Raw genomic sequence first — 26,936 nt, 5'->3', positions numbered from 1 at the left:
CCATTCTCTAAGTGGGTTAATGAAATGAAGCAATCCCAAAAGATGAAGAACAAATGATTGTTAGCATATGTGGCAAGTTCAATATCTTTAGCTACCAGAGAAAAGCCTTTCCTTTCCTTTTCTTTTCTTTTCAACTAGTCTGAGTTATCATAAAGAAAAAAAATTGAGAGTACCAGAAATATTAAACTTTTATATATTACTGATGTAAATTAGTGAAGACATTATGTAAGTTAGTTCTTGCTTTCTTCAAAAACCTACAAATAGAACTGCCTTATAAGTCAGCTATATCCACCCTATTATATACAGCAAGGAGGATAAATCGCTATTCCACAGAGATACTTGAGGATCTATGCTTTTTTGTAGCGGTGTTTACAATGGTCAATTTATATAGCCTAGAGATCTCTTAATAGATAAATGTGAAGATATGTGATAATCAGTCATAAAGAACTAAATAATGTCATTTATAAGAAAATGAATCATGGGACAACATCAAATTCACTGAAATAAACCAGACTCAGACAAATATTATATTTTCATTCCTTCGAGAACCCTGGATTTTTATATAGATATGTAGACACACACACACCACACACACACACACCACACACACAGGAGAAGGGGAAAGTGAGGGGGAAGGAGGTTACGAAGCAGATTCAGGACTCTGTAGACACACACACACACACACACACACACACACACACACACACACACACCCCACACACACACACACACACAGGAGAAGGGGAAAGTGAGGGGGAAGGAGGTTACGAAGCATATTCAGGACTCTGTAGACACACACACACACACACACACACACACACACACACACACACACACACCACGCACACACACACACAGGAGAAGGGGAAAGTGAGAGGGAAGGAGGTTACGAAGCAGATTCAGGACTCCTGGGGAAAGGACTGGAACTGGAAGTAGGAAAGGGGAGAGAAAGAGAGAAAGCTAGGGATGAGAATGGATACGGTCAAGCACCAGATACACGTGTATGAAAACGCCAATGCAAGCCACTGCTATGTAGCTTGATTATACAGCAGAACAAAATTAATACAGCAACAAAACCCAGAATTCACCTAGCATAAGATAAAATGTTTCTCCTCTGGTTATATGTAACCTTTACATGTAGTATGGTGTATAGTGTAACCTTCATTGGGTTTCAAAACTGACAAAGAAGGTAGGATTCTGTACTAGAACGTTCTAATGGATTATACATTCAAAATTTTAAGTTTCAGGTCTCAGAACCAAACAGACAAATAAGAGACTTCATTAAACTTGACTAAATTAAAATGCATGTTGAAGCTGTCATTTATATACACATATGCCGCTAACACTTTAGCAGATTAATCTCATGTGTTCAAAAAAGAAAACAGAAACAAATTATGTGATTCTCTAATGATACATATTTTTTATTTTGTGATTTGTTTCAAATACTAGTAATCAATATTTTTCCTCAATTTTCAAATTCAACTTTTACATAGTAAGTAAATTACTGTAAAGTGTCTGACTAGTTGATGTAAAGGGAAATATTCACAAATTCCTGATGCATTTTAGAATTAATTGCATCTATGTGAAAAGAACCACATTGTAGGAAATAGTTTGAACAAATGAAGTATCTGTTATATTTAGCATTTATAATGTTATGGGTTCAAGCTTCCTTGCTTCATTTTTTTTTACATATTTGAAGTGGGCTCAATTATTATTTCATTTGATATCCTTAGGAAGAATGTTATTTTTCTTACTACAGGTAGAAATTACTTAGGCAATTTATCCTTTTGGAGGAGTCGTATACTTCATAGGCATTTTTCTTTCATTATGAATGTTCCCTGGCCTCTGAGCATTTTCCTGTAGGAGGTATTGCTGTGGCAAACATCCTCTCAGAAACAGAAGAGAGAGGCGGAGAATAATTGAGACTTGTTTGTGAAGTGGGAACAATAGAGGTTCTTTCTGTTTTCAAATCAGTTTAAAATTATAACATGAGACCATTTAATATTATCATATTAATGTCTTACTAGTGTCATAATAATGTCAACTTGAAATTGATGATTTTATCAACTTTCAATTGGCAAATTTTTTTACTCAGTTATCAAATATCAATTTACCTTTGAATTTATAATATATTGCTTAGGGATTAAAAAATTGAAGCAACTTTATATTCCTCTCTCTTAAACAAGAGAAATGAGAATTTTCTTTTAGGCTTTCAAAAAATTGGGGCAGCAGTATTTATTTTATTCCACGAATATGGGTATTTTGCCCGTGTCTATGTATGTGTACCAGGGACGTGTAGCAACAGAAGAGGTCGAAGAGCATTGTGTTTCCCTAGGATGAAGGTTATAGAGAGTTAGTTGTTAGTCACTGTGTAAGTAGGTGATGAGAATTGAACCTAGGTCATCAGCAAAAGCAGCCAGTGCTCTTAACGCATTAGCGGTATCTTTCACCCCCTCTCTTAGAATTTAAAGGATTATCTGAAAGAGATTCACGTTATGTGATTATAGAAAATGTTATGTAATAGTTTTTATTGTTGAGGTCTATATTTTTGATCTTTTTGTGATATTTTTCTTGCATATCTTAAATTTTAATTTGATATCATTTGATAGAATCTTTTATTGTTAAGCATGTTTTACTTACTTAGTATGTTATAGGGTGGTTAATACGTGGGGTGTGCTTGTGCATTGATGTGTGTGAAAATCAGAGGATAACTTGGAGGAGCCCTTTCTTGTTCTTCTCTTTTTGTCACGTGGATTCCCAGGATCCAACCTAGATCATAGGGATTGGTGGCAGGCACTCATATGCTGTGGAGACATTTTATTGTCCTATTAAGCATATTTTAATGGTGCACAAGCAACCTAGAGGTATGAGGGTTATAGATAAAACACAATTACTTTATTCAAGCTAAATAATATGTATCTTAACCCCATCTAGTAAGGTTTGTGAAAATCTTGGCTGAGTAATTTACCAGAATAATCACTATGAATTCATAGCAAAAAATACCTCTAAGCCTAAAAATTGAAAATAATGTTACTATCTCAGTTTAACAACACCTCACATACACACATTCTTAGAGGGGTTAGGTGGGTGAGGCCTAGAACACGCCTACTTAATCCTGTGACTCGTGAATAGAGATGTGAATTAGGCCTGTTTCTGAGCTTGAGCTGATTAACAGTTCCCACAAATCGTTGGAAACATTAAATAGGAACTTTTCAAAAATGTTAGCGATAGAATCAAATAGAGTTTATGAATGTATTAGTCCAAAAGAGCAAACCACATAGTCAATATAAGTTCAACAACTGAAATATGAAATTGCACTCCTGTAAAAACACCAAGAATCAGTATTATAAACTGTATTACATAGGCTGTAGCAAGGTGTAACTCAGAATTTGTTGAGAAGTTTAAGCTGATAACAAATTTGCTAATGCAGGACTCATAGTACTGACCAACATAAGCATATTTTGGTGAATTATATTTCAAAGATATATTTATCTAAAATAGACATCAAACTGTGAAAAAAATGAAAACAGATTAATAGCATCAGTAAAAAACTAAGAAACTAAATGAAAACATTGCCAATGTTGAAGACAGGAGTATATTCATTTCTAATAAGTATATGTAAAGAATGCAACATCTACTACTCACCAAGAGGTTTGAATTCAGATCACAATGTGATGCTAGTATTTGTCCACCCATGTGGCTAAAATGAACCAAAGGGGAAATAGTTGTTTAGGACACTCATATATCAATCGCAATTTCATAGAACTCTTAAAGGAACTTGGCTCTATAGTACCCAAACTCATACATGATAGCCTCTGTTTCAGCAGTCCCATTTGAAGGAATGCCCCCCCTCGGCCCCGCCGCTCTCCATGCATAGGCCTTTATAGAATGTCATGTCAGCAGTGTTTGTAGTAGTCAAGACCTATACAGTTCCAATGGTTGACACTAGAAAAACAATAGTAAATTAAATCAGTTTGATTAATTAATGTTCTGAATGATATAGAGTGTGGATAAATGTCTCAAATATGTTTATTCAGTAAGACCATTTCTTAGTTATAGAGAGGGGAGGATCTAGTCACTCCTAAGGATAGGGAAATATAAAATTTACTCGTGTTGCTATAGTAATTTTATTTAGCACATCAGTTTGGCTGATTATTTGCCCTTTAAGAGCTTCTGCTTTTCTCATCTGTAAAATCTGTGCGTCACGATTGAGCACAACTATGACTTCTGAGTTCATTCGTTGGCCCTATTATACAGCATTTTACTTTTATTTCTTTGGAGTCTGTATAGCTGTAAGACAAGGATAAAGTTATCATCATTGGATTATTGCAGTATCCTTTTAAATAATTGATTTTGTTCTTTTATTACAGGTAGCCAGAAATGGAAAGGAAAGTAAGCAGAATCTATCTTGCTTCTGAACCCAACGTACCTTATTTTCTGCAAGTGTCTTGGGAGAGAACAATAGGATCCGGCTTTGTTATTACACTTACTGACGGCCATTCAGCCTGGACTGCAACAGGTAATCCTGACAACAAACATGTTGCAAGTAAAAGTTAAATAATGTACTGCTCTTTAGTCCTGGGGAACTCTTCAGGTTAAAGTGTTTCTTCATAGACACAGATAACAGCAGTATTCCATTTTCCATGTTCTGCATTTTGCAGTTGCATATGGGTCTGTAATAGTTGATATTGTTTCCCAGAATCAACACTGTGTACAGTAGCTAATTCTACCTGCTCTGTCAGCTTTATTCTTTGGACCTAGTCATGGTTTTATAATGGTCTTTGTACAGAAACATAAACAACACTTTTAAAATATTTCTGTCCTTGTGGGGTCTGGGGAAAGCCTGGGACTTAGAGGAAGTAGATGGTGGGGCTAAGAGATGCTGTTGGATTGTAGGTGTGGAGTCTTCATGGTGTGCTTTGACTTTTATTTAGTTGTTTAGCTTGAATTTCTTTTGAATGCATTTATAATGCAGTTTTAAAAAACAAAAACAGATTCCACGCCAATATGTGGAAATTGTGCTGTTTTATCATAGAGACTCACTTTTGAAATTGTTTTTTTACTGATCTTTTAAGCTGTGAATAGCTTCAAGTCAAGTATAGCAGGTGGCAGGGACTCCTCGCTAGTGCAGGGGTAGCATGTCACCCGCAGACTTTTGCAGTCATAAAGGTAAACAATTAGAATGATGTTGTTTTCAAATTCCAAAGTTTTAATGTTTTTTTTAAGGACTTAAAAAACATTTCTTTGTAGTTACATAACACAGTTATTTCTAGAGTTGTAAATGGCATATTAGATGAAAATTTAAGAATTTTTATATACTATTTGTATATTCTAACACAGTCTTCCTAAGATTTATCACTATAATTATTATCTCTCAAATTACAATCCATCACAAAATTCTGTTTCCTTCTTGTCTGGTACAAATGACTCAGCACAATCAAAATGAATTCAACCTTACAGTTTTTTCATCTGGCTTTCATGGCAGCAAATGAGGAATATTTGCATTTATATTATAGGGAAACAAAGGGATTTCAAGGATAATGTGTGCAGTACTCCTGTGTTAACTATTTGAGACGTGTATTTCTTTGTGAAAAATATCAGTTACTAACTGCTTCTGGCAGGTAGCAGTGAAGTGAGATTTGCGATGTTAGCCCTATGGAGGGAGTATACCCATATGACAGCCCTTGTGTGAAAGAGTTGACAGTGTGATGGCTAAAACCATGGTAATGGCTCAGAGTGGACCTTTGTGTACACGATAATTAGAGAAGAGAGTTTTAACTATATAAAACCAGTTAGAAAAAAAAAAAAAAGAAAACAAACTGATGACTTGACAGTTAGCCTCTGTTTAGTTGAGAGCTCCTGCCTCCTATTTCTTACATTACACATTTATACTTAATTCAGTGAGTCTCAATTTTGTTCTCTAACTAATATAATCCAGTGTGACAGAATCATGCTAGGAGACCCTCTCGCGGTACTCAGTGGCATGTGAACATTGTGACTTCCTGTAGTGACCACATTTCAAGCATGGAATTTTAAAGTGCGCTCTGTAATGATTTTATTTTCAAAAATTAACCAATGACATTTTAGATTTTACATATATTTTATGCCTTGCATCTATTTATATTTTCTTGTTTAACTATTAGGGCAAATGTATAAGCAAACATAAGAACATACCTTTTAATGTAAGACTTGTTATATACATGTTGTATGGTACTTTATAGACATTACACAATTAAGAGTATTGAAACAATTAAATAAATGAAACATGAAAATAGATTTCCTTCCTATACCTCTTCCTGTGTTTTAGTTGTTGTTGTTAGACTTTTTGATCGTTGTAGCCTTCAATTATGTATAATTTTTACTCTTTTCATTTAAGTGGAAAGGATGTGAGGTTTGTTTTAATCTCCCCACACTAAGCCTTCTGATTTTTTTCCCCATTAGCAATGCTTTATCTAATGAATGTTTGGGGACCTAATTATCATGTGGCCTGTCATCAGTCACTTCTGTATTATAGAGTGTTGTGTCACAGGGTCATTTCACAAAGTGGGTTAATGATTGATGGTCACTATGTGCCTGGTAAAATAATTGCTTCTGGTAGCAAGAAACTTATATCACCTATCTGCAGGATGTCTATGTATATTGGAGATTAATTAAAACCTTACTAATATTTTATTATCAAATATTTAGGCTTCTGTATAACTTTTCTATACAGTTATTTTGGTAACTATATGTAAATAATATTACAAAACGTGTAAGACTTTTGTTAACTATATGTAAATAATAGTATAAAACTCATAAAAAGAGTCTTTTGTAAGTAGGTCTCCTGTGCTATGCCACCCATATTCCTAATGCGGTAAGGTTGGTGTCTTCTGCTCTCAACATAGGATAGGATGAGTCTGTGCAGTCTTTACTTACACATAGGAACATTCTTTCAGTGTGTCTTTACCAATCTACAAACAATCTCAAAATGATGTTTGTGGAGTCTTTGTTAATCTGAGAATAGTTTCTCAGTTTTGTTTGTCTTCTCACCTTGTAATGAAGCTTCTCCCTGCCCATACCTGATACTGTTCCCTCTTACCCCTTCCCATCTCCTGTCCCATGCAGATCCCTCCCTCCCTCTGCCTCCTATGATTATTTTCTTACCCCTTCTAAGATGGATTGAAGCATGCTCTCTTTGGCCTTTCTGTTTGTTGTACTTCTTAGGGCCTGTAGATGGTATCCTAGGTGTTCTGTACTTTTTGGCTGATATCCACTTATTAGTGAGTACATACCATGCATGCCATTTTGGTTCTGGGTTATCTCACTCAGGATATTTTCTAGTTCTATCTATTTGCCTGCAAAACTCATGATGTCCTCATTCTTAATAGCTGAATAGTATTTCATTGTATAAATGAACCACATTTTCTGTGCCCATTCTTCCTTTGGAAGACATCTTGGTTGTTACCAGCTTCTAGCTATTACAGATAAAGCTGTTAGAACATAGTAGAGCACATGTCCTTGTGGTGGGGCATATTTTGGGTATATGACAAAGAGTGGTATGGTTGGGTCTTCAGGTAGATCTATTTCAAGTTTTTTGAGGAATCTCCAGATTGACTTCCAGAGTGGTTGTACCAGTTTGCAGTCCCAGCAGGAATGGAGGAGTGTTTGTCTTTCCCACATCTTAGACAACTTGAGTTTTTGATCTTAGCCATTCTGATTGGTATAAGGTGGAATCTCATGGTTGTTTTGATTTGCATTTCCCTGATGACTAAGGACTTTGAACATTTCTTTAAGTGCTTCTCGGCCATTCGACATTCCTCTTGTGAATTTTCTGTTTAGCTCTGGACCCCATTTTTTATTTTTATTTTTTATTTTTTTGAGACAGTGTTTCGCTGTATAGCTGTGGCTGTCCTGAGTGCTGGGATTAGAGGCGGGTACCACCACGCCTGGCTTGGACCCCATTTTTAATTGGGTTATTTGGTTTGTTAGAGTCTAACTTAATGAGTTCTTTATACATTTTGGACATTAGCTCTCTGTCAGATATGGGGTTAGTGAAGATCTTTTCCCAATCTGTGGGTTGTTGATTTGTCTTATTGACTGTGTCTTTTGCCTTACAGAAGCTTTTTAGTTTCATGAGGTCCCACTTATCAATTGTTGATCATAGAGCCTGAGCCACTGGTGTTCTGTTCAGAAAATGCTCTCCTCCTTTCCCATGATAGTAAGTTCAAGGCTTTTCCCACTTTTTTTTTCCTATTCCATTCAGTGTATCTGGTTTTATGTTGAGGTCCTTGATCCACTTTGACTTGAGCATGGTGTAAGGTGACAAATATGGATGAATTGTCATTTTTCTACATACAGACTGGCAAGTAGACCAGCTCCATTTATTAAAGATGGTTTCTTTTTGTCACTGTATGTTTTTGGCTTCTTTGTCAAAGATAAAATGCCCATAAGTGTCCAAAGTGTCCTTAAGTGGCTTTTTTTCTGGATCTTCAGTTCTATTCCATTGATCAACTTGTCTGTCTCTGTATCAATATCAAGATGTTTTTATCACTGTTGTTCTGTACTACAGCTTGAGGTCAGGGATGATAATTTCTTCAGAAGTTCATTTAATGTTAAGAAATTCCTAGGCAAATAGATGGACCTGGAGGGCATCATCCTGAGTGAGGTAACCCAATCACAAAGGAACTCTCACAATATGTACTCACTGATAAGTGGATATTAGCCCAGAAACTTAGGATACCCAAGATATAAGATACAGTTTGCTAAACACATGAAACTCAAGAAGAACGAAGACCAAAGTGTGGACACTGTGCTCCTTCTTAGAAATGGGAACAAAACACCCATGGAAGGAGGTACAGAGACAAAATTTGGAGCTGTGACGAAATGATGGCAGGGATCCATCCCATAATCAGCTTCCAAACGCTGACACCATTGCATACACTAGCAAGATTTTGCTGAAAGGACCCAGATATAGCTGTCTCTTGTGAGACTATGCCAGGGCCTAGCAAACACAGAAGTGGATGCTCACAGTCAGCTATTGGATGGATCACAGGGCCCCCAGTGGAGGAGCTAGATAAAGTACCCAAGGAGCTAAAGGGATCTGCAACCCTATAGGTGGAACAACAATATGAACTAACCAGTACCCCGGAGCTCTTATCTCTAGCTGCATATGTATCAAAAGATGGCCTAGTTGGCCATCACTGGAAAGAGAGGCCCATTGGACACACAAACTTTATATGCCCCAGTACAGGGGAACGCCAGGGCGTAAAAGGGGGAGTGGGTGGGTAGGGGATTGTGGGGGTGGATATGGGGGACTTTTGGGATAGCATTGGAAATGTAAACGAGGAAAATACCTAAAAAAAAAAAAAGAATTGTTTTCACTGACCTGGGATTTTTGTTTTTTCCATATGAAATTGAGAATTGCTCTGTCCATGTCTGTGAATAATTGTGTTTGATTTTGATGGGTATTGCATTGAATTTCTAGATTGCTTTTGGTAGGATGGCCATTTTTACTATGTTAATCCTACCAATCTGTGAGCATGGGAGATCTCTCCATTTTCTGAGGTTTTCTTCAGTTTCTTTCTTGAGAGACTTTAAATTCTTGTCATACAGATCTTTTACCTGTTTGGTTAGAGTTACCCCACAATACTCTATATTATTTGTGACTATTGTGAAGGGTGTCTTTTCCATAATTTCTTTCTCAGCCCATTTATTATTTGTATAAAGGAGGGCTACTGATTTATTTGAATTAGTTTTGTATTCAGCCACTTTGCTGAAGTTGTAGCTGTAGAAGTTCTCTGATAGAATTCCTTGAGAAATTTTATGGTTGCTTATGTACACTATCATATCATCTGCAAATAGTGATACCTTAACTTCTTCTTTGCCAGTTTGAATCCCCTTGATCTTTTTTGGTTGTCTCATTGCTCTAGCTAGAACTTTGAGTACCAAAGTAGGGATGTCCTCCATGAACTTAGGAGTGAGAGCGCTTCTGGGAGACTTTCCTGGTGGGATGCGTGTATGGAGGGCAGTGGAACAACCTTAGCTCCAGGGTACAGATGGAGACTGGGCATGACCTTAATTGTTGTTGTTGGTAGTGTTGTTATCTGTAATTTCATGAGTCTAGTGCTCAGCATATGCATGCTAGATACTGGGGAGACTAACTTGGGCACATTTTGGTTTGCTGCATTTTTATCAACTCTTGTTTTTGTTTTTTAAATAGAGCCATTCTGACTATAAAATGGAATTTCACTGTAGCTTTGTTTTTAATTATCGCTTTGAGTAAGGATATTGATCATTTCTTTCATCAGTTTTCTTGAGTACTTTTCAGTTCATTTGCACATTGATTTGGTTGTTATTTCAAAAAATTGATTTTTTTAGTTTTTATACTTTATAGATCTTAATTCCTCATGAGATAAATTGCATTTCTTAATTCCTCATGAGATAAATTACATTTCAAATGTTATCCCCTTTCCTAGTTTCCCCTCTGAAAATCCCCTATCCTCTCCCCTCTCCCCCTTCTCCCCAACCCACCCACTCCTGCTTCCTGGTCCAGGCATTCCCCTATACTGGGACATAGTACCTTCACAGGACCAAGGGCCTCTCCTCCCATTGTTGACCGACTAGGCCATTCTCAGCTACATATGCAGCTAGAGTCATGAGTCTCTCTGTGTGTTTTCTGTGACTGGTGATTTAGTCCCAGGGAGCTTTTGGGTTACTGGTTAGTTCACATTGTTCTTCCTCCTATGGGGCTGCAAACTCCTTCAGCTCCTTAGGCACTTTCTCTAGCTCCTTCATTGGGGACCCTGTGCTCCATCTAATGGCTAACTGTGAGCATCCACTTCTGTATTAGTCAGGCACTGGCAGAGCCTCTCAGGAGACAGCTATATCAGTCTCCTGTCACCAAGGTCTTGTTGGCATCTGCAATAGTGTTTGTGTTTGGTGGTTGTTCATGGGATGGATCCCCAGGTGTGGCAGTCTCCTTATGGTTATACCTTCAGTCTCTGCTCTGAACTTTGTCTCTGTAACTCCTTCCATGGGTATTTTGCTCCCCCTTCTAAGAAGGATCGAGGTGTCCACACTTTGGTCTTCCTTCTTGAGTTTCATGTGTTTTGCAAATTGTATCTTGGGTATTCTGAGATTCTGGGCTAATATTCACTCATCAGTAAGTGCATATCATGTGAGTTCTTTTGTGATTGGGTTACCTCACTTAGGATGTTACCCTTCAGATCCGTCCATTTGTCTAAGAATTTCATGAATTCATTGTTTTCAATAGCTGAGTAGTACTGCATTGTATAAATGTACAGCATTTTCTGTAACCACCATTTGTTGAGTCCTTAGAATATTTTAAAATTAATATAGTTTTGCTGCATGGTTTTAATCTTTCTCTCTAAGTTTTCATGAAGTTATATGAAACATAACAAGTTTCACTCAGTTCAACCATAGACAAAGAACTAAGGCAACTAAGGATGCTAAGAGCAGGAGAAGTAATCGCCTATGGAAAATCACTATATCACTATCCTCAAAATAATTTACATGCAAATGACATTATATAGACTGATCTGGTTGTATATATACATTTATGGTGGAGGGAGGGAGGGAGGGAGGGGCAGAAGGAGGGGTGGAGGGAGAAAGAGAGAGAGAGAGAGAGAGAGAGAGAGAGAGAGAGAGAGAGAGAGAGAACTACAAATTTTGAGCAACAGAAAGCAGATATATGAGAAGTGTTGGAGGGAGGAAAGGGAAGGCAGTGCATTATGTTATTATATTTTAACTTCAAAAGTATATTAATTAAAACAAAGATAACCTGCTGAAGGTTTGGTATATTGGCACACAGATGTCCTTGAATTCCCAATGCTAAAGCAGATGCCAAAGGATACTTGTAAAGTATAGCTTACACACACTCACACACATAAAATTAATCTTAGAAAGAGTATCAGAACTGGACATGTATGTGACTGTAATTATGATGCCATGTAGGCAGAAGCCAAGGTTCAAGATCTCCTAAGCCTTTAGAACAGTACTTGCATTAAGAGAAAACAATTGAAGTGTTTTCCTGTTAATGAAAACATCTTAAAAGCATTTCCCTCAACCTTGGAGTTGCCCCAACAGGTCATGTGCTTATTGTTACTCATGATGATCTGTGGCCTTGTTTTAGCTCCTATGTGGAAATGCTGTGTGTAGTATCACATATCTCAACCTGGTTCTCAGACGGGAGGATTTTCAGTGAATCGGGCCTAAATTGTGAGCTTCAGGTTCAATAACAGATCCTGTCTCAGAGCATAGCTGGAGAGTGATAAGGAGGATAGCAGCTGTGCCCTCTTGCCTCCACATGTGCACAAGGGCATATGCACTCGCACACAATGAATGAATGAGTTGCTGAAGTTTCCATCTTTAACTCTGTAATATTTATGGGTGATAGTTGAAAAGTTAGTTTTCAATTATTAATATATATATGCATATACACATATATATATGTGTATATATATATATACATATATATATATATATATATATATATATATATATATATATATATATATGATATGTAGAAGTAGCTGGTAAAACCTACAGGGTCTCCAAGGTAATCATTGGTCACTGTTTAAGATGGCTTCTTTCTGGAGTTAACTGGTGTGCTCATTGTTTAGATTTTGTTTAGGCTGCCATATTGTTGTTGGGATTTTGTGAGTGCAGCATTTTGTCTGGAAGACTGTCTCACATCAGATGTCCTAGTACCTTCTCTGCCTGTCTTTCCACCTTTCCTTTATGGTGTTTCCTGAGGAGGGTTTATGTCGTGGATGTACCAGCTGGAGCTGAGGACCCTACAGTCACTCAGTCTTTGCAGTTTTATTGGTTGTAGAGCTTCTGCCTACTGCAAAACAAGATTTGTTTAATGAGGGCTGAGAAATATACTTATCTTTGAGAATAAGGAAAGGCATTTAACACTCTGTTAGAAGCTATATTGATTTGGGGAAATGGCAATAGTGGTTCTACTTTAGGGTCTTACCCTCTCTGAGGACACTGAATGTTATCTAGGTTTACAGTACCAAGCTTCAGTTCTCTCCTATTAAGTACTCCTTAAGTCCAAGGAGGTGGCCACTAGTTATTTCCAAGATAAAGATCACCCTATTACATCTTTGGGAATATCTTGGCAGGCTAGTTATTGGTTTTGCTTTGTAGGGTTTATAGTTGTGTAGAACTATTGACTACATTTATGTTTTGTCTGGTTTGGATTGCATGTTCTGATAATTAGCCCACAGAGAAAAAGCCTCCATGTCAGTACTGGTTCAATTCCTCCAGTCCTATGTTGGAAGTGTGTGTTATGTTCCGCAATAGTATTCTACTTGGAAATTGTAGGGCTGTAGCTCAGTACATTGGGAATATCTAGAACTCTTGACCAATATTTGATAGTTTCCCTTTCCTCAAATTGGGGTATTTTTAAATAAGCTATTACTCCTGCATGGAGCATTATCACCCATGTGTCATAAATCTATAATTCACACACACACACACACACACACACACACACACACACACACACACACAGAGTTCCTAATGCTGAGTACTTAGATTTGAGTACATAGTCTGGTATACCTGCAGAAGCTGGAAAGTAGAGGGGATTGGAAAGGAAGACAATGAGCTCAAGAGGTGGAGTTGTAGGACACAGGGGCTTCCAAAGGACAAAGGGGAAAAGAACGGGGTGCTTAACTAAGGAAGGGAGGGAATGTATAACAGGAGACGGAGGAAAAAGAGATGAGTAGCACTAAATGTATTTGAAAAAAACTACTGGGAAACATTTTGATTTTATTCCTTCAAATTTCTGTTACATTGGTAGTTATAACAGTTAAACCCTATTTTCTAATAGAAACTTGATTTTATCACCTTAATTAATCTTTCCCATAGTTTCTGAATTGGAGATTTCCCAAGAAGCTGATGACATGGCTATGGAGAAAGGAAAATACATTGATGAGCTGAGAAAGGCACTGGTGCCAGGGTCAGGAGCAGCTGGTACATACAAGTTCCTCTTTTCTAAGGAGTCTCGGCATTTCTCCCTTGAGAAAGAACTGAAAGATGTTTCAGTAAGTAAACCTTTCCACAAGTTTGTTTTTACTGATGAATTTTGTTTCACATTTAAGTAGTAGGTCTATCATTCCTACAACAACTCTGAAATAAATACCAAGAAATGTCTTGGGATTATTGTTAGTATGCTTCAATTTTATAAAGGAAAATATATATGAGTTGTGTTTCTGTGAGGGTATTTTCTGTGTGTGTGCATGTATGTTTGCATGTCTGTGTATGTGTGCTGCATCACATGTGTGATGGTCATAGCCTCAGACTGTCAGCCATGCTAGCAAGCACCTTTGCCTACTAAGCCATCTCACAATGTTTCAAAGTTAAAGTTCATGACATATTTCTTTTAACACACTGTGAAAAGTAAACACTAGAAAATGTATTTATTCATCAATATTTAAAACACTTTAAGTATTGTAGTTAATTGCAAGATTGTCAAGAATATTAGATTATTACAGCCTGGCTTTCTCAAAGTAAGTATGGAAAAATACAGAGTGTACTGGCTAGTTTTGTGTCAACTTGACACAGCTGGAGTTATCACAGAGAAAGGAGCTTCAGTTGAGGAAATGCCTCCATGAGATCCAACTGTAAGGCATTTTCTCAATTAGTGATCAAGGGGGAAAGGCCCCTTGTGGGTGGGACCATCTCTGGGCTGGTAGTCTTGGGTTCTATAAGAGAGCAAGCTGAGCAAGCCAGGTGAGGCAAGCCAGTAAAGAACATCCCTCCATGGCCTGTGCATCAGCTCCTGCTTCCTGACCTGCTTGAGTTCCAGTCCTGGCTTCCTTGGTGATGAACAGCAGTATGGAAGTGTAAGCCGAATAAACCCTTTCCTCCCCAACTTGTTTCTTGGTCATGATGTTTGTGCAGGAATAGAAACCCTGACTAAGACAAATTGGTACCAGCAGAGTGGGGTATTCCTGTGACAACCTGACCATGTTTTGGGGAGGACTGTGGAAGGACTTTGGAACCTTGGGCTAGAAGATCGGTGTTAAGTGCTCTGTCGGATGTTGTGTAGGAGCTTGGAAGATGATGTTGAGAATACTGCAGAAGATGGAGCTCTGGTGTGTGAAATTTCAGAGGGAAAATTAAAGACTTTTTTCAGGGCCATTCCTGTTTTGATTGTGAAGATTCTGTAGTTCTGGTTAGCTGGGGCTGAAGAATCAGCTGTGATTAACAAGATACCAGTACTACTAAAGCAAAAACTTTGCATTACTGGGACTATTGATGCTGGTTAGCTGGAGCTAAGAAATTAGCGGTGATTAAGAAGAGACCAGCATCATTGAGGTGACATCTTCTGGGAAGTGTTTTCTGAGAGCACAGTGGCTGCGTTCCAGATATAGCCAAAGTTGTACCTTGTGCTGTGGCTGGACTTGGTAACGTGTAAGGGTCACCCAGGTGGTACTGGTTTTGAAGACATGAAGGAGTTGAGCAGAGCAGCTGAGGCTCAGCACTGTGAGAGGCCATGGAAGGCCATTGGTGAAAGTGCAGCCTCAGTTGCAATTGATGGCCCAGGACTGAAGGGGTCATGCAGTGTTTTGGAGATGCCAGTACCATGAGATGACCACCAAGAGCAGCAGCAGCAGTGGAGTACAGGCATCTGGAGCCTAGAGGATGACGCGTGTGCTACAAAGGGCATGGCTGGAGAAGTGACCCAAGCCCTTGGAGGAGCCCAGATTGTGAGTTGGATCCCAGACATTGGATGGTTGGAGATTGACTTTTGCTTTTGATTGTGACTGTGCCCTGATATTTACCCTCTTGAAGGAAGAAACTGTTTTAGTGGAGCCCACAGTTAAGAGACTTTTAATTGTAAAAAGACTTTGGATTTTAAAAGGGATGGATATTTTAAAGAGACTGAAATTTTAAGAATATGTAAAGACTGTGGGACTTTTAAAGTTATTTAGATCTTGGGGATGAATAAGATTGTAAGGGTTGAGGCTTACTAGTGATGTTTTTGTGTGTCAAGTTGACAAGGGGTCAATTGTACTGGCTAGTTTTGTGTCAACTTGACACAGCTGGGGTTATCACAGAGAAAGGAGCTTCAGTTGAGGAAATGCCTCCATGAGATACAACTGTAAGGCATTTTCTCAATTAGTGATCAAGGGGGAAAGGCCCCTTGTGGGTGGGACCATCTCTGGGCTGGTAGTCTTGGGTTCTATAAGAGAGCAGGCTGAGCAAGCCAGGTGAAGCAAGCCAGTAAAGAACATCCCTCCATGGCCTGTGCATCAGCTCCTGCTTCCTGACCTGCTTGAGTTCCAGTCCTGGCTTCCTTGGTGATGAACAGCAGTATGGAAGTGTAAGCCGAATAAACCCTTTTTTCCCCAACTTGTTTCTTGGTCATGATGTTTGTGCAGGAATAGAAACCCTGACTAAGACACAGAATTTTAGAAAGAAAACATTAAATTTATCTTTGCCTAATTAATAATTGATTTATTTTCTTTCTTTGGGTATATTTGAAATTTTATCTTATTATTAGTTTAGTAAATTTTAATTTTTTAATTTGTGTCAGTGCTTTGCTTACATATGTGTCTTTGTGAGGGTTTCAAATACCCTGGAACTAGAATTACAGACAGTTGTGAGCTGCCTGCCATTTGGGTACTGGTAACTGAACCTGGATACTTTTAGCCTTTAAGTCATCCCTCTTATCTTTTTATATTTAAAATTTGAAAACAACATAGTTAAATATAGTAGTATATATCATCATTAATAATGAAGGAAACATTATTTATATTGTCATACTTTAAGAAAATAAAGTAGAAATAACTTTGTGTCTAAGCTTTTTAAAGATTGCATGCTTTCTAGCCAAGCAATCTGCTACTTGGCTTAATTTCTGCACCAATTTGGACTAAGGAGGTAGCTACTTTAAAAGTTTGTGTTTATTCATTTTATAGCCTACCTAAATTAAATAGACATCAAATTTGCTTTTGCCTTTGGTTTATCAATTATCTGAGATTTACAGCTTAAGAAAGAGAATTTTATCAGGTTCATTGATAATAACTAAGAAATTGGTTCTTGTTTTTCTGTTTGTTTTGTTTGCTTATTTTGTTTTTAGTTAAATCTAATTTTTAAATGCTTTTGAAGCAATCTTTTAAACTCATAATAGTAAAGGAGATTTACCAATCTGAGAAGTATTTGAAGAAATAAATAAAATTATTATTTTCAAATATATGTTATTGTGGGGAATAATGTAGAACAGCTGTCCCTTGTAATTTCATTTATAAGTTCTATATTTATATTCACTGTCAATGCTTGTTTTTTTTATCATGTTGAGCTTAGTCACATAATAATTTAAAATAGGTGAAGATTTTAACTACCACATTCAGTTTAGTATCAATTGTGTTCTTTTCTGTCGTCCAAGCTCAATCAGATGATGTTAAATGCCCTTACAAGTACTGCCTGTTTCTTCTCATATTGCAAAATGGAACAGGTCAAATTAAGAGCAATGCTATTTCCTATTCAGCAGACATTTTTTTTCAGTAGTTTGTGTCATTTTGTGGTAACATATGTCAAGTCACTGAGAAGCTTTTGGTACCTGGGATGTGAAAGGCTGGGGCTTGGCAGGTGCAGTGCTGGAGGGCTTGCCCCGGCTGCTTGCTTGTGCATCCTGCTTTCCTGATTCTGTGAGTAAAAATCTTTAATTCCTCATGAATTATGTCATTTACAGTTGTCTTGCTATAAATAAATTATAGACTGGCAGTAATCCTGGAAATTTCTTTGCTTTCTATCCTTAAATTAATCACTCTTTATCAAAACCAGGGCCTTGAATACTGTTTTTTACTGATTCTTACTAGTGATAAAACAATACAAGCACACTCAGGAATGCAGCAGCGTGCTGAGTCCCTAGACAATTTGCCTTTAACCATCACAGTGAAGTTTAGATGGCTGCTACCATGTTTACTGTTGCACACTGTTTGTTGTTGATAAGTTTGTTTGTGCCTGGATTGTTTGAGAGAGAATTTTAAATATTTAATTGAGTTAAAACTTTCTGTGCTAAGCTCAGCTTTCTAGATGCGGCTAAAACATTGGCAAGCTTATTCAGTCAGACTTCCTTAGGAGTCTTCTACAATGCCATGTGTTCTGCAAACTGATTCAGAATGATACTATCTCCTAAGTTGTTCTGCTGGCAAAAATGTGCTGACAGTTGCACACATGGCAAAATGCTGTAAGGTTCATTGCACTTGGATGACCCTGACATTATGAAGGAGTTTGTAATGCTTTCCTTAATGACACAGATAACTGTGAAATTTGTCAAAAATGACCACTGAAACTCAGAAGGATGAGAAAGAATGTACAGATTCAACTCAGAACGATATAGTAAATTTTGTTGTGTTTCCACATAATAGTGTTCCCATAGCAAAGAGACCTCTGTGAATCCCTACTCCAGATCATTCTTGTCTGGCCCTCTGGCAGGCACAGTTTTAGCCATTTCTTGCCATCTTCAAATCTTTCATGTGCCAAGTCATGTATTCAGGATCACTGCACATCTTGAACATTTGGAATATACAAGTCATGTAAGGATTGTGTGAAATTTACAGTTTTGCTTTCCCCTTTAAGAAAGGAAAATACTATTATCATTTTTTTATTTTTAGAGATCCATTTTAAGAAAAAATAATTCATATTTTTACTGAGTATTAGAAATTTCAGTTTCCAGTGTAAAGAGATACATAACCTTGTTTGTTGATGTTCAGGTTTCAGGAAGAATGGGTTCACAGTTTTTACGAGATTAGCTCTGAATTCATAACTAAACCCTTTAAAGTGTATGTTCTGATTAGATTTTCTTTTTTAGGAAAAGGAGTTATTTTCTTTTAATCTTAATACCCACTACAATTAATATTATATGATTATTTGTAAATTAATATATTTATATTATTTCTGTATAGTGTGAACCTCTGTGATGCTCACTACTAAGAAGTCTGTTAGTGATATAAGCTGGTGTGCACTGTAGTGTGACCACTGGGAGTTGTTCATGCATGTACCTTTACAAAACCTGTCTCTGCCTGATTATTTTCTCAACTTTTCATAAGTCAACTTGATTTTGAGGTAGACACTTGGTCTCTTGACACTGTAGCTTCATAATATAATTCTCTTCTTATTTTGCTTTAGCTAGATTTAGTTTGGTAGTAAGTTATAGCTAAATGTTTATTTTATTCTTCTTTTATACAGATGACTGCAGTTTCCTTTCCCTCCATTCCTCCCAGCCTCCTTCCCCCACCTCCTTTCTCACCCATATCTACTACTTCCCTGTTTCCTTTCAGAAAAGAACACTCTTCTCAGGGATATAAACTTTATATGGCCTAACAAGTTACAATAAGACTAGCTATAAACCCTCATGTCAACACTGGACAAGGCGACCCAGGAGGGAGACAAGGGTCCCCACAGTAGGCAAAAGCATCAGCTACCTCCCATGCCCACAAGAACACCAAGCTACACAGTAATAATATGTAGGCAGACAACCTAGCATAGATCTATGCAGACTCCAAGATTGCTGCTTCAGTCTCTGTAAGCCCCTATGAGCCCTGTTTAGTTGATTCTGTGGGCCACATTCTCCTGCTGCCCTAGACTCCTCTTGGCTCCTACAGTCCTTCCTCCTCCTTGTTTGTAGGGTTGCCCAAGCTCTTCCTAATGTTTGGCTATTAGTTTCTTCATCTGCTTTCATCAGTTGCTGGATGAATCTGTTAGATGACAAATGGGCTATGCACTGATCTATGAGTGTAGCAGAATACCATTAAGAATCATCTTATTGACTTTTTTCCCAGTTGTATTCGGTTCTATTTTAGGTCTCTGGGCTATCCAGTCTCTGGTTCCTTGGTGATTATTGGTTGGCCACTCATACAAGTTCTGCACCACCATTGCCCCAGCACATCATGCTTACAGGACAAAATGTAGGTCAAAGGTTTTCTGTCTGGGTTTGTGTCTCAGACCCACCACTGGAAGCCTTGCCTGGTGTCAGAAGAGAGCTGATTCAGACTCTGTATCTTCCATTACTGTGAGTCCTTGCTAAGGTCAGGTCTATAGATTCAGAGAGTTTCCATTATTTCCCAAATTGTCCCCTTAATGTCCTCCATTTTCAGTCATTTTCTTGTACTCTGTTCTTTGACTGCACAACCTCAACCAGAACCTTCCTGTTCCCATCCACAACCACCCCAAGTCCACCCACAAACATCTATTCTATTTCCTCTTCCCAGGGCGATGTATTTGTCCTTCCTCAACCCTCCTTGCTATTTAGCATCTCCAGGTCTGTGGATTATAGAATAATTACCTTTATAGGACAGCTAGTATCTACTTATGTGTGAGTACATATAACATCTGTCTTTCAGGGTCTTGGTTACCTCACTCAGGATGATTTTTTTCCACTTCTATATGCTGCCTGCAAATTTCATGTAAAGTTCATTTTACTAGCTGAGTAACATTACATTATGTAAATGTTCTACTTTTTCTTTATCCGTTCTTTAGTTAAGGACAACCTGGGTTCTTTCTAGTTTCTGACTTTTATGTGAATAAGGACTGTATGAACATAGTTGATAAATGTCCTTGTGGTAGGATGGCATGTCTTATGGACATACTCCCGAGAGTGGTATTGCTGGGTGTTGACATGAATTGATTCCTAATCTTTTGAGGAACTGCCAAATTGACTTCCATAGTGGCCCAACAGGTTTGCACACCCTCCAGCAGTTCCACACCTGCCCACCATGAGCTCTTACTTGTGTTTTTGATCTTCACTCTTCACTTTCACTAGATGAAATCTTATCTTACCAACAGGCAGGTCATGCAAACATAACCTAAACATAAATACTGGACCTAACATACATGAAAAACAGAACAGACTTAACAGATATATATGGAACATTTCACCCAAATGCTGTGTCTTTTTTTCACTATGTAATGGAACTTTCTCCAAAATTGACCACATACTCAGTCACAAAGCAAGTCTCAATAGGTATAAGAAAATTGAAATAACGCCTTCTCTGACCAGCATGGATTAAAGCTGGATTCTTTTTAACTTTTTTTGTCTTTTTAGATTTTAATGAAAATGAATATAGAACACACCTAAACTTAAGGAACACAACAAAAGTGGTGTTAAGAGGGAAGTTCATAGCACCTAGTGCCTTCATAAAAAAATAAAATCAGAGAGATCTTATAATAGAAACTTAACAAAATACCTGAAAGCTCTAGGGGAAAAAAGAAGGAAGATGAAGATGAAGATGGAGGAGGAGGAGAAGCATGATGAGGCTAAGGAGAACTTAAACACTGAAAAGGATTAGATTGCAGGAAATAATCATAGTTGAGAAGTGCAAGCAACAACAGAGAAACAGAATACAAAGAATCAATGAAATGAAATGTTCATTCTTTGAGAAATATCAGCAAGTTAGACTAACTATAAGACAGAACATATCCACTTAACAGAATCAGAAATGAAAAGGCTCAGTTACAAAGGAAACCCAGAGTCATTAGGTCACTACCCACTTATCAGTGAGTGCATGTGAGCTCTTTTGTGATTGGGTTACCTCACCCAAGGATGATGCCCTCCAGATCCATCCATTTGCCTAAGGGTTTCATAAATTCATTGTTTTTAATAGCTGAGTAGTGCTCCATTGTGTAAATGTACCACATTTTCTGTATCCATTCCTCTGTTGAGGGACATCTGGGTTCTTTCCAGCTTCTGACTATTATAAATAGGGCTGCTATGAACATAGTGGAGCATGTGTCCTTATTACAAGTTGGAACATCTTCTGGGTATATGCCCAGGAGTGGTATTGCTGGATCTTCTGGTAGTACTATGTCCAGTTTTCTGAGAAACCGCCAAACTGATTTCCAGACTGGTTGTACCAGCTTGCAATCTCAGAGGATAGGGGGTTTTTCAGAGGGGAAACTAGGAAAGGGGATACCATTTGAAATGTAAATAAAGAAAATATCTAAAAAAAAAAGTCATACATTCAAACAAACAGTACCCTACAAAATTGGAAAATTTAAAAGAAATGGATCCTTTTCTTGATAGATGTCATTTACCAAAGTTTAATCATGATCAGTTAGCTTAGGTAGTTTTATAATTCCCTATGGAAATAGAAGTAGTCATTAAAAGTCTCCCAACCAAAAAATGGCCAGGGCCAGAAATTTTAGTGAAGCATTGTGCCAGACTTTCAATGCAGAGCTAATGCCAATAGTCCTTAAAATAGTCTACAAAATACAAACAGAAGGGACACTGACAAATTCTTATGAGGCTACAGTAACTCTGATACTCAAACCACACAAAGATTCAACAAGGAAAGAGAATTACAGATCATTTTCCCTCATAAACATAGATGCACAATTAGTTAATACTCAGTAAAATACTCACAAACCATATTTAAGAATATATCAAGTAGATCATTCACCATGATGCTGGGATGGTTCAACATATGAAATTTAATGCAATATACCGTATAAACAAACTGAAAGAAAAAAAAATCAAAACAGGGCTCATCTCATTAGATGCTGAAAAGGCCTGCAATAGAATCCACATCTTCATGATAAAATATCTTGGAGCTACAAAGGGTCAGGGCTACAAGGGATTACCTAAATAGAATAAAGAAATTTACAGTAAGCCTAAAGACTACATTAAATTAAATTCAGAAAAATTCAAAGTAATCCACTAAAATCAGGAATAAGAAAAGGCTGTCCACTAACTATATTTATTCAATATAGTACTTGAAGTTCTATAGCGCAACAAGATAATTGAAGAAGATCAAGGAAACAGAAATTGTTTTTTTAATTGTATATCTTATTTATTTACATTTCAAATGTTACCTCCTGTCCCAGGTTTCCCCTCTGCAACCCCCTTTCTCATCCTCCCTTACCCTGCTTCTATGAGAGTGCTCCCTCACCCACCCACCCACTTGTCTCACCTCCCTAGCATTGCTCTATGCTGAGGCATCAAGCCTTCACAGGACCAAGGGCCTCCTCTCCCATTGATGCCAGAAAAGGCCCCATCAGCTCCTTCAGTCCTTCCCCTAACTCCTCCATTGGGTCCCTGTGCTCAGTCTGATTGTTGGCTGTATGCATGCACATCTGTATTGGTCAGGATCTGGCAGAGCCTCTCAGGAGACAGCTGTATCAGGATCCTGTCAGCAAGCACTTCTTGTCATCAGCAATAGTGTCTGGTTTTGATGTCTGTATATGGGATGGATCCCCAGGTTGGGCTGTCTGTGTGGCCTTCCCTTCAGTCTCTGTTCCACTCTTTGTCCCTGTATTTCCTCTAGACAGGAACAATTCTGGGTTTAAATTTTAGAAATGCATGGGTCGTTCCATCCCTCAACCTAATTTCCCCAAGATTTTGTCTTGATGAGTTATGTCTTGGAATCTTTCCAAGTCATCAGCTTATTCTTCCTTTTGGGACATCTCCGCTTAATGAGGATGTCATCTCTCCTGAGACTCATTTTCAGCTGGTCTCCAGGGTGCTGTCCTGGTCTGATGCATCGATGCAGGAGCCATCTGGATCCTCTTTCATTTTCTGGAGGGATACAACCATAACCTTGTCCTAATATTAGAAGAATATCTATCCCTTTCCATTGGTTAACTTTCATTTAACATATATTTCATACTGTGCTTCCTTTATGCAAAATATTTTTGGGCAGCCGAAGAAGCATTATTGTTTAAAGTGAATTCAATTTACATAAGTGTGGCTAAATGTACCACAGTATACTGGTATTTAAGTGGGATTACATGCTTCTCTTTATCTTTAAATATGGGATGGTGTCATTCCATAATTTCTTGACCATATGAATTATAAAGAATTCCAGTAACATGGTTAATATTTCCTAAATTGAGAAATCCGTTATGGCTTTTGTTAGAATAAGCAGGACTATTATTAGGTTTTAGTTGTAGCCAGAGTCCTAGAAAGGAGAAGGTGGATGCTAAATGATTACTAACATCTGAAGTGGTGTCACCCTTGTAAGTCGAAACCACAATCATGTTAGAAAAAGTATCAACCATTACATGAACATATTTGAAGGGCTCCAATTCTGAGAGATGAGTGATATGTGTTTGCTAATGGTGTTAAATTTTTAACCCTTGCAGATTAATTCTACCAGCAGAGGGCAGTGGGGTGAAAGTAGACCAGGAAGGGCAGGGTCAAATGATTTGTCACAAGGTGTCAAGAGAAGTGTAACACTTCTGCATTTGATGAAGAAGTTCTTGAGATTATTGAGCATCCTGAAAAGAAAGCGTCAGGTCAGAGAGGAGGCTAGTGGATTGGCTTGTGTAATCGCGACTCTTAACGGGTCTTACGAGTTAGAATGAGCATATATGAGTTATGAGAAAAGGTTGAATTCATTGTCATGTAGAAGTCTGAAGGCAGAGAAATTATTGTGAAGTAACGTTAGTATCTGGGCTGGGTTATGTCTTGCTGTTTTTAAAAAAGAAAGAGTTTGAACACAATATATAAAGCCAGTTATAATAGTAAATACTGAGAACTATCTAATAAAAGCTGATTGATTGTGGCAAATTAAGACTCTTGAGTTGTACCAGGGATCAGTACAATCTTTTGTAGACGATTTGGAATTTATGTATAAGACGTAAGCTCCTTGTCTTTTTGAAGAGGCATCTATAAAGGCATTAAAAACTATCTTTATAGAATATTACCCATGGGGTATCTTTAAAAAAAATCTTGAAAGGAGATTTTTAGAATAATGATAATCTATTGATCCCAAGTAACATGCTAATGCAACCTGCCAATTATTATTAGTATTGAAGAAATAATTGACCTGAATTTTTAAAAGCACAGTGATTTCTGTAGGCTCAGTATCACTAAGTTATTTAAGATATGCCCTTATCGGTCTGAAGCCCCATAGGAGGAACATCAATATGAACTATGCAGTACCCCCAGAACTCCTTGGAACTAAAACCACCAATCAAAGAAAACACATGGTGGGACTTGTGCTTCTAGCTGTGTATATAGCAGAGGATGGCCTAGTTGGTCATCAGTGGGAGGAGAGTCCCTAAGTCCTGTGAAGGTTCTTTGCCCCAGTATAGGGGAATGCCAGGACTGGGAATGGGTGTGGGTGGGTTGGGAAGCAGGGGGCGAGGGGAGGGGTAGGGGAGTTTCAGAGGGAAAACTAGGAAAGGGGATAACATTTGAAATGTAAATAAAGAAAATATCTAAGGGGAAAAAAAGAAAAAAAAAGATATGCTCTTATCAAGTCTATATTTTAGATAACGTGTTGTGTAACATTGTGGAGAATTATGACATGCATAAATTTTTCTAATACTATTATCTGTTAATATATATAATTCTAGTAAGTGATGAGGAAGAAAGAAGAGTAAGGAAGTGATAAGGAAGTAAAGGTTTAATTTAAGCAGCTACTGCTTTAGCTTCAGCAATATTTAATAAAGCAGTAACTTGCTTCTGTTTGGCTAATATATTTCTTATGCAGTTTCACTGAGTCTCCAGAAAGTAAAGAGCAGAGCTCTAAAATCTTTAGTAGTAATAGGTGCATAGGGCATACCCAGTTGACATAGTCAATCCTTTTTTATTTTATGATGTCAAATTTATTGCTGAATAATATGTCCTAACTACAAGATGATTAATTTTGTATTTTATCCAAACTTCTGTTTAAATTTTATGGTTTTAGTTTACTTACCATGGAAGTTAAGTAGTCATATAACTATTGATTAGATGAGCAGGTGAGAAGAACAAAACCTTGGGAACCTTAGCACTGCAGTAGCTGCTTTATATACACAATATTGCCATGAACGCTGCCTATTTTTATCCCTTGTTGTAAAACTTTCCCACCGATCTTGGGTCACTGGCTGTTGACTGTTTAAAATAGCAAACCAGAATGCAAGATGTTCTTTATCATGAGAATATAAAGGGGTACAGAAAAAGTCATCCTTTCAGTCAAGTATAGTAATGAAATGTCTTTGAGGAATCACACTAGGAGGAGGAAGTCGTGTCTGGAAAGCCCCCATTGCTTTCATAGCAGCGTTTATGCCTCTGAGATTACATAACAGCTGAAATGTATTTTTTTGCATTTTATGAATTACAAAAATATGGGAATTCCAAGGATCAACCTGTTACTATGTACGTGTTAAAATTATTACTGTATTAGAAGTTGGATCTATTTTAATTTTCTCCCACCTAGGGGTCATTGATCAATCCACACTGAGTTGTCAGATTCCTATTGTAGTTTAAAGGCTCTTTGGATGGCCCCTAATCAATGACCCCAGTTAGGGGATTGATTTTGCTTTTTTGTATTATAATCATCAGATGATTTGTTAGTAGCACTGGTAGAGTGTGACTTTTATTTGTTGTAATTTATCTCTTCCTCAAAGACTATATGAAGGTCCTTAGACAATATAAGGCTGCTCGGTGCCAGAGTAAGAATCATTGTCAGTCCAGATTAAGATATTATTTTAAAGACTCCTGTTATCCTCCATCACCTTGTAAAGAGGTGAGGGTCCTATAGACACTGGCCAGGGTGGATGCTATTGTTCTTTTTTTTTTTTTTTTTCCCATTTTTTATTAGGTATTTAGCTCATTTACATTTCCAATGCTATACCAAAAGTCCCCCTTACCCACCCACCCCCACTCCCCTACCCACCCACTCCCCCCCTTTGGCCCTGGCGTTCCCCTGTACCGGGGCACACAAAGTCTGCGTGTCCAATGGGCCTCTCTTTCCAGTGATGGCCGACTAGGCCATCTTTTGATACATATGCAGCTAGAGTCAAGAGCTCAGGGGTACTGGTTAGTTCATAATGTTGTTCCACCTATAGGGTTGAAGATCCCTTTAGCTCCTTGGGTACTTTCTCTAGCTCCTCCATTGGGAGCCCTGTGATCCATCCATTAGCTGACTGTGAGCATCCACTTCTGTGTTTGCTAGGCTCCGGCATAGTCTCACAAGAGACAGCTACATCTGGGTCCT

At 37.8% G+C, this 26,936-nt stretch overlaps 1 protein-coding gene across 4 annotated transcripts in view; it reads left to right on the top strand.

Moving 5' to 3' along the window:
* The window catches only part of Xrcc4 (X-ray repair complementing defective repair in Chinese hamster cells 4), a 240,695-nt gene that overhangs the window by 13,549 nt on the left and 200,210 nt on the right, over positions 1–26,936 (top strand). For all 4 annotated transcript variants that reach the window (NM_028012.4, XM_006517041.4, XM_006517043.4 and 1 more), the window contains exons 2-3: positions 4,371–4,519; positions 13,876–14,051. In NM_028012.4, the coding sequence (NP_082288.1) occupies positions 4,381–4,519; positions 13,876–14,051 (315 nt within the window). In that variant the 5' untranslated portion in view covers positions 4,371–4,380. The remainder of the gene's footprint in view (positions 1–4,370; positions 4,520–13,875; positions 14,052–26,936) is intronic.

The sequence above is a fragment of the Mus musculus genome, chromosome 13 (genome assembly GCF_000001635.26).
Source record: "Mus musculus strain C57BL/6J chromosome 13, GRCm38.p6 C57BL/6J".
NCBI classification, from domain to species: domain Eukaryota; kingdom Metazoa; phylum Chordata; class Mammalia; order Rodentia; family Muridae; genus Mus; species Mus musculus.
This window is presented reverse-complemented; position numbering and strand designations above follow the sequence as displayed.